The sequence below is a fragment of the Rhinopithecus bieti genome, unplaced genomic scaffold (genome assembly GCF_001698545.2).
Source record: "Rhinopithecus bieti isolate Rb0 unplaced genomic scaffold, ASM169854v2 scaffold_5626, whole genome shotgun sequence".
In the NCBI taxonomy this organism is placed as follows: domain Eukaryota; kingdom Metazoa; phylum Chordata; class Mammalia; order Primates; family Cercopithecidae; genus Rhinopithecus; species Rhinopithecus bieti.
The window spans coordinates 6,552,765-6,564,371 of NW_016805666.1; the positions used below are offsets into that span (position 1 = coordinate 6,552,765).

The 11,607-nt window shown below is 45.5% G+C and overlaps 1 protein-coding gene across 1 annotated transcript in view; it reads right to left on the reverse strand.

Moving 5' to 3' along the window:
- Window positions 1-11,595, reverse strand: part of MB21D2 (Mab-21 domain containing 2) — a 125,399-nt gene extending 113,804 nt beyond the window's left edge. The window contains exon 1 of the mRNA XM_017873446.1: window positions 11,319-11,595. Within this exon, the coding sequence (XP_017728935.1) occupies window positions 11,319-11,529 (211 nt within the window). The 5' untranslated portion in view covers window positions 11,530-11,595. The remainder of the gene's footprint in view (window positions 1-11,318) is intronic.
- Between the last annotated feature and the right edge of the window lie 12 nt (window positions 11,596-11,607).

Below are 11,607 nucleotides of genomic sequence, written 5' to 3' on the forward strand. Positions count from 1 at the left end.
CTGCTGCTGCTGCTGCTTCTTCTTCCATTTCAAACGTCTCTGCTTCAGGGAAGGCTTCTCAACCACTCTTCACTCTATCCTACCAGCTGCCCACCATCATCATATTCTTTGCTTCTTGTTTTTTTACAGCACACACCCCTGTTTACTTGCATGCTTAATTTTGTTAAATTCTCCAGAGAAAAGAAGATCTATGGAGGTAGTGGTCTTGGTTCTCATTCATTACTCTGTGCACTTACACAGTAATTGCACCAATAATTACACTAGCACATGGCAGGCATGCCAGCATATGTTGAATGAATTTATGAATGAATGAATGCTTAACACTATTCTACACACATTGTAGATATTCAAATAGTAGTTGGAAGAGACAAAAGTCTAAACAAGACTTATACCAACTCCCACTACTGACTTAACTCGCAAGTCTTCTTGCGTTAAGGAAAAAATATAAAACATAAACAAATTGAACAGTTCCCATGCCAGCTTTATTCATAGCAGCACTGTCCCTAGTTATCTCTTTATCTTGTGTAGAGTGAATTCATGAAAAGGCACTTAAGTGGATGAAAAACAGATAGCTGTTTCCTGGAAGCAGGGCCTCATAGAAGGGCATAATTATGAACAGTTCTTAAGAGAGATTACTCAGCAGGCAAGTACTTACCCAGGTCTCTTGTAAACACTGTCACAAGCCCTAAGGATGAGTTGGGCAAGGCCTAAAAATCAGACCTGGGGAATGAATGTCTATAGGGCTTGTATTCACTCATTCCAGTCTCAGTTAGACTGACCCCCTATATACCCTTGACTCAGGTGGACAGCGGAGAGGTCCAAAGGGGAATGAAACCTATTATCCTTCCCTTGTCTGCAACTATGGAATCCATCCCCGCAACCCAAGAAAGATGGCTAAGGGTAGAAAAGTCTATAAGCTCTTCCCAGGTGATATACTGACTGCGGCAGAAGACACTGCGGCTGGTTGGAGTCTTGATCTACAACTGATTCTGTGACCTTAGAACTCAGTCACATCAGCTCCCAGAGTCTCAGTACTCCCATCTAGAAATGGGGATTAACAGTTCCTCTACAACCTTTCTCAAAGGCCTTACCGACGGATAATACCATACCAGACGTGAATATTTATTGTAATCTATAAAGCACTGTGCAAAGGTAAATTAGGATTGAGGGCAAATAACAGTAGTTTATAATAATAAAGAATTCCTACAACTTGCATTCCAGATGAACCTTCCAAACACTTGGGAGGATGACTGATAAGCACGTCAAACACCATAATGAGAAAGATAACGTGTGCCCACTGTGCATTCTGGAAAGCCCTGAGTGTGGGCATGCCAGAGGTCCAGAAGTGCCCTAACATGCCTGTGAGGAAACACTGGAGTCCACAAGAAAGGGAACATTCCTATGAGTCATGAGTTGCAGTTTGCTGTTCCCAGTCAACAAGCTACAGCAATCACTACGGATATTTCTTTCTTTCTTTCTTTTTTTTTTAGACGGAGTCTCGCTCTGTCGCCCAGGCTGGAGTGCAGTGGCCGGATCTCAGCTCACTGCAAGCTCCACCTCCCGGGTTTATGCCATTCTCCTGCCTCAGCCTCCCGAGTAGCTGGGACTACAGGCGCCCGCCACCTCGCCCGGCTAGTTTTCTGTATTGTTTAGTAGAGACGGGGTTTCACCGTGTTAGCCAAGATGGTCTCGATCTCCTGACCTCGTGATCCGCCCGTCTCGGCCTCCCAAAGTGCTGGGATTACAGGCTTGAGCCACCGCGCCCGGCCCACTACGGGTATTTCTTATATTGCCCTAGGATAGGTCTTAAGAAATGTAGAAAAACTCGCCCTGCACCCCTCTACCACATAAGGAGATAAGATCAAGATTTTCTTGACTCCAGAAAACATGATACAGCATAGCTCAATGGATTTTTAAAAATCATAAAGAGACAAGGTTAGAAAGTGCTAATTTCTGAGACTGCAATACAAAGCTTCACTGGGAAGAGCTCTTTTAAACAGTGACTCAAGTCACATCACACTTAGTGAGCAACTACTAGGTGCATGACCCCCCAGGTGCTGTAAAGATAAATAAGCCAGGGATTCTTTACAGCATGGGAAAGAATAGGCTAAGGGCCATAAAAGGGACCAGGCATCAGGCGGAAACACAGGAAAGGTAAATTTTCTTCTTCTCGAAGACATATAGGCAGGCTTCATGAGTCAAGTGGCAGCTGAGCTGGGAGAGAAAAATAAAGCACACATAAGGTGTCAGAAGGCCATCTGTAGACGCTGGGACATTTAATTGTTTCTGTGACATGGATCCTCTCGACAGACTGTAGAAGCCTATAGACTCCTGCAGAGAACAGCATATTTAAATGAATATTATAACATCACACAAGATTTCCAAGAAAATCAGTATTAAAATACAAAATGCATTTTAAAGTAAATTTGTGAGAGTACCATATGTGATTATTAGTGCCTTAAATAATAAAATCTAGCAGCAAGTATAATATCCACCATAATTTCAAAGCAGCAGTAAACATTTTTTGAGATATCTGCAACAACTGTAATGTGAAATACAGATGCCTGGGATTTCTATTGGCAACAAAAACATACGTACCACTAATAACACTATGGTTTCCCACCTTGAAAGAAAATGCTGTATTTAAGTTAGAGGTTAATACAGATAAAGATGTCCTTTCTCCCTACTCAAGTTCACAGGCTTCATGTTGTTTCCATGGACCCAGGTTAGGGAACTCTGATAGAGAAAAAAGGCTCGGCCAGGCAAGGTGGCTCATGCCTGTAATCTCAGCACTTTGGGAGGCCGAGACGGGCGGATCACAAGGTCAGGAGATTGAGATCATCCTGGCTAACACGGTGAAACTCCATCTCTACTAAAAATACAAAAAATTAGCTGGGTGTGGTGGCGGGTGCCTGTAGTCCCAGCTACTCCGGCTGAGGCAGGAGAAATCACTTGAACCTGGGAGGTGGAGGTTGCAGTGAGCTGAGATTGAGATCGGCCACTGCACTTCAGCCTGAGCGACAGAACAAGACTGTCTAAAAAGAGAGAGAGAGAGAGAGAGAGAGAGAGAGAAAGAGAGAGAGAGAGAAAAGAGCCTAAGCAAAGAAAGAAAGTTAGAAATATGGGGTGTGTGTTATATGACAATGTAGAACGTGCAGAGACAGGAGATGGCATGGAAAGGTAGGTAAAATCTTCAGAAGATGCCAGGTAAGGTAGGTAAAATCCTCAGAGGTCACCAATGTGAGGATTCATTTCTCTCAATTATTAAAGCATAGAATAGAGTTGGGGCGTGGTGGCTCATGCCTGTCATCCCAACACTTTGTAAGGCCAAGGTGGGAGAATCACTTGAGCCCAAGAGTTCAAGACCAGCCTGGGCAACATAATGAGACCCGCGTCTCTACAAAAAAAAAAAAAGAAAAAAATTTAATTAACCAGGCTTGGCTGTGCTCTCCTGTGGTCCCAGGTACCTGAGATGCTGAAGTAGGAGGATCGCTTGAGCCCAAGAGGTCGAGGCTACAGTGAGCCATGATGGTGCCATTGCACTCCGGCCTGGGCAACAGAGTGAGACCTGTCATTCATACATATATACCTAAATAACAGAATGTGCTCTAAGTTCTAGGAATGCATCTTCTTTGGAATAAAAAGAGATGAATGAAAGAAGCTAGGAAAACATTCTACAGGTTTCAACTTATAGCTCCTCTTTTAAAATGCAGTAGATGACAGTATATTGGTAAATTTACTATTAATAAAAGGACATGGATCCCATACCATCCCTGTTATGTAAATGTGCACATATGTCTGGGTATAAGCATATGTATAATATAGATGTTTAGAAAAAAGGGTGCATCAAAATGTTAATAGTGATTAAAGTTGTGGTGATTTTACTTTTTCCTTTATATTTTCTATCATTGGAAAATGGGCAAAATTAGGCCCAACATAGGTTAGGAGACTTAGGGTAAAACACATACCACATAGTATAAAACAGAGCAGGTACAATAACTCAGAAATTCCCTTTTCTCATATTTTATATAAAAGCTTTCAGATTCAGAATTGAATGCACCTGAACACACGAAGTACATATAAGTATTTTTTTTTTTTTTTTTTGAGACGGAGTCTCGCTCTGTCGCCCAGGCTGGAGTGCAGTGGCCGGATCTCAGCTCACCGAAAGCTCTGCCTCCTGGGTTTATGCCATTCTCCTGCCTCAGCCTCCCGAGTAGCTGGGACTACAGGTGCCTGCCACCTCGCCCGGCTAGTTTTTTGTATTTTTTAGTAGAGACAGGGTTTCACCATGTTAGCCAGGATGGTCTCGATCTCCTGACCTCGTGATCCACCCGTCTCGGCCTCCCAAAGTGCTGGGATTACAGGCTTGAGCCACCGCACCCGGCCACGAAGTACATATAAGTATTAACCCCAACTTATATATTTAGAAACTGAGGCTTAAAGTCTGAGTGATTTGCCCAACGTCACACAGCAAATACTAGTAACTGCAGATTCAGAGGTAAAATCTGAGTCTCTTGGCCCTCCTGAGCGCAGAATATTGTCCTTGTTAAAAGCCAGGGCTTTGTATTCATCCTGACCCTGGTTAAGTCCCACCTATGCCACTCACTTGCTGGTAAACTTGGAGGAATTCCTCTATTTTTCTAATTCTAGGGTTCACCACAGTTTTTTTTCCACCTCAAAGTGTAACGGTGATGATTAAATGATACAATGATGTAAAGTCCTATGAAAACCTGTGACAGAGTAAATACCCTTGTCTCACTCACTCTGCCGCTTTGTCTCTGTCCCAGGTGGAAGAACCCTGTTATTACTTTCCAGGAGCAGACAGACATTATCTGCTCATTAGGCTCAGTAGCTTGGTTCAAATCTCAAAAGTCAACTGGAATCACGCTCATTGTGCCTAGAACAGAGAATGCAGAACATCAGGCCTCACACGGGACAGGATGTTGAAATGCTGAGCAGCGCATCGGGGAATCTCCAGGGATTTGGATTCAATAGGTCTGAATGGGACCAGAGATTTTGAATTGTTAGAATCTAATATTTCTGTGAATTAAAAAGGGGCTCAGCCTAACTGCGAGCAATGCATTATCCAATGGGTGGCACGACAAGGAATGACAGGAAGATCCAGGACTGTCAACAGTTCTAGGCCTCTTCTCTCACGGATGAAAGGCAGCCACCGCCCAGAACCATGGAGGGGGAATTGAAACCAATCCAAACTAGCACAGAAATCAATGTTTAGAGGGATCCCCTGCCCGGGATACATAATGTTCTCAGAGACAGAACAAGCTTCCGAGATTATCCTGTCCACTCTACAGATGTAGCACGTAAGCAGACACAACTCTCGCGAACCTCCCAGGCACATGGAGCCCCATGAAACACCAATGCATGATAAATTCCCACGGTAAATCCTGCTGGGGGAATTCATGAGGGGAAAAGCAGCAATCAAACACTGGAAAGGCAGGGCTTCAAAATTACCCACTCTGGAGATGTGGAAAGTGCCTAAAAATATGGTAGGTCCAGGAGCACCACACCGTGGTTTACATCTTTGAAATGGCCACATGGCACTTACTGGCCTGGGAGGAGAAACAGCCAGCAAAATATCCTGCTAGAGTTGGTGGGCAAAGGAAACAGGGGAAGGGTCCCTAAAGGCCCTTGTGAATTTCTCAAATTTTTGCTCACCATTTTATCCTCAGAACCCTGCCTGCTGATTGGCAAACACTATTACATTCATTATTTGTCAGATGCGTTAAAAAAAAAAACAAAAAAAACAAAAAAAACAGAGGGAGAGAAAGAGGGACAGACAAGACAAAAAGAAATTATCTCAGGCGGGACGTGGTGGCTCACGCCTGTAATCCCAGCACTTTGGGAGGCCAAGGCAGGTGGATCACTTGAGGTCAGGAATTCAAGACCAGCCTGGCCAACATGGTGAAACCACATGTCTACTAAAAGTACAAAAGTTAGCCAGGCATGGTGGTGGGCACCTATAATCCCAGCTACTTGGGAGGCTGAGGCAGGAGAATCAATTGAACCCAAGAGGCAGAGGTTGCAGTGAGCCGAGATCGTGCCACTGCACTCCAGCCTGGGCAACAAGGGCGAAATTCTATCTCAAAAAAAAAGAAAGTATCTTTGCTCCCACAGGCTAGGCAGGCTATTGAGTGTAGTATGTCTCACCCAAAAGTGATGGAAACCAATTGCTACTACAGTAAAAGGAACATGAGCCTCTGAGTCAGGAATAACTGGATTCAATCTCAAACTCTGAATGATCTTGGCCTAAGTTCTTGACTTCTTTCTTTGAGCCTCACCATTTCATCTTTAAAAGGGGATAATAACACCTATTTCACTTCCAAAATAGTCATGATACTTATACTTACACAGTTGTGGAAAAAAGATTACATGAGCTGATGGATTGAAGCAAAGTAGCTAGCACCACTGTCAGCACATAGTACGAGCCAATATCCTCCTGGGCTACCCTAATTGTACTCCATAGTTCTTTCAGATGTCAAGCTGCAGAAATAATTCCAATTTAAGTTCACTGGATTTTCTAAGAAAGTACATTTTTATCCCTGAACTCTGGGAGGTTGAAGCAAGCGGACCGCTTGAACTCAGGGGTGTGAGACCAGCCTGAGCAACATGGCAAAACAAAGCCCTGTCTCTACCAAAAATACAAAAAAAGTAGCTGGGCGCAGTGGCTCACGCCTGTAATCCCAGCACTTTGGGAGGCCGAGACAGGCAGATCACCTGAGGTCAGGAGTTCGAGACCAGCCTGACCAACATGGAGAAACCCCGTCTCCACTAAAAAATACTAAATTAACCAGGTGTGGTGGTGCATGCCTGTAATTCCAGCTACTTGGGAGGCTGAGGCAAGAGAATCGCTTGAACCCCAGGGGCGGAGGTTGCAGTGAGCTGAGATTGTGCCACTGCACTCCAGCCTGGGCAACAAGAGACTCCGTCTCCAAAAAAAAAAAAAAAATTAGCCAGTTGTCCTAGCTACTTGGGAGGTTGAGGTGGGAGGATCACTTGAGCCTGGAAAGTAGAAATTGCAGTGAACTGAGATTGCACCACTGCACTCCAGCCTGGGTGACAGAACGAGACCCTGCCTCAAATAAATAATCAAATAAATAAATAAACAAACATTTCTTTAAATAATAAACTCATGTATGTATTTTTAGTTAGCAAAGTAATTTCACATTCTGACATAACAGTTCTGAAAAACAATGCATTACTGTTATCCATGTTTAATAAATGAAAAAACTGGCCAGGCGTGGTGGCTCATGCCTGTAATCCCAGCACTCTGGGAGGCCAAGCCGGGAGGATCATTTGACGGCAGGATTTTGAGACCAGCCTGGGCAACATAGTGAGACTCCATCTAAACAAAAATTAAAAAAAATAAAAAATTAGCTGGGCATGGTGGTACACACCTCTAGTCCTAGCCACTAGGGAGGTTGAGGCAGGAAGATCGCTTATCCCTAGGAATTTGAGGCTGCAGTGAGCCATGATCATACTATTGCTCTCCAGGCTGGGAAACGGAGCAAGATCCTGTCTCACAAAAGAGAGAGAGAATACTAAAACCACACAGCCAACAAGAGGCAGATTGGGAATGGAACTATAGATTTTAACATTATAATTACTATGATTTTCTCAATCAAAAATTCAAATAGGAGATCTTATTATAGAATACTTGAACTCAGACTGTTCCAGAAATCTACTTACATTATGCTAAAACTTATAGCTAAAATCAGAAACAAAAGCCTGAAAGAAGAAGGGATTTTTTTTAAACAAAGCCTCTCCTCTGGATTTTATGCATCTATTACTAATAGTCTCAAGTAAGAGAAGAGGAACACGTCTTAGAGTAAGGCTGATCTGAGTTTTAGTAGCATCTCTACCATTTACTAGCTACGTGACCCTGGATATCCAGTTTCTTAACCCCACTAGATTTCAATATCTTCATCTATGTAATGGGAAAGCAACACCTCCTGAAAAGTCTATGTGAGGGTCCTGGCCCTGAGAAGACAATTAGTAAATGATTAACTACCGTTAAAATCATGCCATGGTACCAACCATTTGGTGTGTAGGTTAGGTGACGGCTTGTCTCTTTCCTGCCTTCTCCAGCATCTGCATACCCCCTGTTCTGCATCTGTTCAATGGGGACACAAACCAGTCTCCACCCAGCCTCACCAGGGAATGAAGACAACAAAAGAGCTGGCAGAGACATTATGCAAATACCAAATATTATTAAAACATTAATGAACTCTGGCAATTTCCCTGAATTTTGATAAATGGTGTTTATTATGCACTGCCAGCCTCTCGCACAGTCTGGGCTCTCAAATATTAACAAGCTAATAACACCAATCATTCTCCTGAAAGACCAAGGTATAGAGGAATCAGAAGTGAATCTAGACAATGGCAGCTAACACCTGCCTCCAAAAAAAAATCAGAATCTCTACAAACAGAGAGCATCAGGACAGATCCCAGAGACCAGAGTGACCACCAGCAGGCTCAGATCAACCCCACAGCTTGTGCAGAACCCTGCTTTGATAAGACAGTGGAGTGTCTTGGTGTTGACAGGTCATTGATTACGACAGCTGTCTACCACCTCTTTGCTCTTCAGTGTAAAATTCCTCCAAACGAGACAAAATGAAAAGGATCTGTGAAGCTGGAGGGGCTTCCGACTTGCCTAACAATCTTACAGAAAAAGAGAGTAACATGCCTCACCCCCGCCAACTGCCTGAAACATGAGGCAGTATTTTTCTCAGCTCCACTAAAGAGGCTTGCACCCAATTCATGGTTGGCCACTTCATTCTGCATGAGGGGATAATATTTGTAAGCTGCTAACAATCCTCAGGTGCAGCTCGGATACAGAACAAAGCCAAGAGGACTTGCCCCCCCACAAATCCCTGAAATGAGGGCCTGGTGCCACCCAAGTGACACCTTAACAAGCTAGGGGTCATTAAGAGACTTCATTTGCATATTCATTAAAGAACCAAGGCTGTGGCAAGTGAAACAAAGTGTACAAAAAAATGATTTTGTTCTTTAAGCTACGCCAAAATCTGCTTTAGAAAAAGTAAATCCACATAGGAACCCTTGCTGTCGCCAAACCTCCACTTGTCTAGAGCAGCCTGCAACTCATTAAAGGAAAGCAAGGAACTCACAAATGAATGCAGCACCACACACAGGCAAGCTCATTTCGCCATCTGCCTTCTAGTGTCCAGAGGGGCAAAAGGCTTAAATGACATTCTCCTGGCTTTTCTCTCCTGTAGGTGGCAATGCTAAATTCCCAGGGGGAAGAAAGACTGCTCGCAAGGTCAACTGGGTAAAAAGGAATAGAAGCAAATCTAGTTTGCCTGTCAACACAATGCCACCCATGGCATTAAACACATGCGAAAATTAAGCACCCTAGAATAATTTACTTCTTTATATTTGGATAAAAGCTTTGCTGACTCAGTGGATCAGCTATGGAGTTAAGCACAGAAGTTCCTAATGAGCCAGGCACTTAAACTTACCCTCCCTACATTATCCCATTTCCTGACCTATGACTACCCTAACTGGTGGTGACCCAGTACCTTCTTCTAGTAAATGACCTACGCAAGTGACGTCAGAAATGATCTGAGGCTGTATTAACACAATGGCAGACTTCCATTATTTGTGCCACAGAGAAAAGCTATGATTAGCTAAACAACTTAAATACCTGCCCTCAGCCTTCTGTGTGTGTCCCCACCTTCCTGACAATCACTATGTTGGCTTTTGGCTTTGTAAGCATTTTAGGCTTCCCTCTGGAAGCTCACTCCTACCAGGTTATGAATTTAAATATATATACTATATATATTTAATTCATCTATTCATCTAAATAGTTGAACGGTCGAATCTGTCAATAAAAAGAGTTTTCCAACCCCATACGCAACGTAGGATACACTTGGAGAGTGCGGCGCAAAAGGTAAAAACCATCCAAGAGTTTTAACATGTTTCATCCAACTTCCCAACGCGTGAACAACTACCAGCGGACACAGACACGTTCACTCTGTATTACCCCCTCCTTGGGCAGTGAGGAAGAAGAAAACCTAGAAGGAAGAAGGTATCCCAGGATAGAAGCAGCAACAGCCAACTGAAACCCAAGTAGACTGCGGGAGAAATAGAAAAGCCCTGTTTTCCCCTGTGGCCAAAAGACCTTTTCCAATCAAATTTTTCAACACCCGGAAAATTGGCTGATCTATTTGTAGAGAACATACAGTGACGAGCGTTAGAGCAGCACGACCCTGGAGTACCAGTTCTGCGGAATGTTGACTGCGGGCCACGCACCGCATGACAGCCACGGATCCACTGGCGGAGCCTCAAGCTACAACCCAGGCGCCTGGCAAACTCCCACTACACCTCAGTAGCAATAATCCCAACGGCAGGACACCTGGGGAGGGTGGGCTCGGTCTCCCGGGCCTGGCTCAATTATGTTCCTTTACACAGCATTCAATCATGTTTCAGGAGCTGTAGGTGAGGGGCTGGAGGTGGGCGTGGGGGGCACATTTTCTAGCCCCCGACATCTCCGGGGTTGGAAATTCTGGGCACCTCCGTCGGTCAGCGCTAAGACAATACACAAAGAGCAGGGAACCGGCGCTCCTCTGCGGCCAGAGCTCGGCGCCGGGTCACAGAAGAGCTGGGAATTAGGAATTCCGAGCTCAGCGAGAGCCCTGGAGAAGCACCGGAAATGCTTCCGAACGCTTCAAAGGGAAGTCAATTTGCAAATCAAAGTTGCAGGAACTCCAGACGCCCAGACTACTTCAGCGGGTTACTCGGGAACACCCAACAAGTTTGGCCACCGGGGTTCGGCATGACAGCGCCGCGCCGCGAGACGAGAGAAGCAACTTGTCGCTCGGGCGCCAAGCCAGAGCCCTGAGCCGTCTCCGCTCCCCAGCTCGGGAGAGCACCCAAGAGCCGGCGTCGGGAAGGCGCAGGTCCCTGCCTCCGGCAGCCAAATCCCTCAAGTGAAGGCACCTCAGGGGCTCACCTGGACCGCACTCGCTTCCAGGGGCTTCCCCCAACAGTGCAAAGCTTCACCGCGAACGCCTCACCTGCCTGCCAGCCCCCGGTGGCGGAGAAATTAACAAAAGAGCAAGCGAACAGGGGAAAAGGGAGACACGGCGTAAAGTATAGTAAGGAGGGGAGGGCAGGCAGCTCGGCTTTCCGCGGAGAAAGGAGAGGCGGAACGGAGATGGCTTATACCCCAGGCACCGGCTCGAGAAGGAAACCGAGAAGGGAAGAGGTCGAGAAGGGGGAATAGGTTTTCTACTCCGCTTCCCACCACACACACACACCTCCCCCTTTTTCCTCCTTACCCAGCATGGAAAAGATGAAATCCTTGGCTGTGTGAATCTCCAGCGCTCTCTGGTCGTCGTATTCCCGCTGGTCGTGCTTCGTAAATTCTTGGATGAGTTTGTTCAATTCCTCCACCCGAGCTCCCGACCTGAAATCCAGCTCCGGGAACGCAGGCTTGTTGTTACAGCCCAGGGAGGCTGCCTTGCTGGCGGTGGGAGCCGCCATCTTCATGCAAAACGCGCCGAGTAGCAGCTCCGCGGCAGCGCAGCACCCACCCCCGCCCCCCACCCCGCCCCCCTGGGCCTCCTC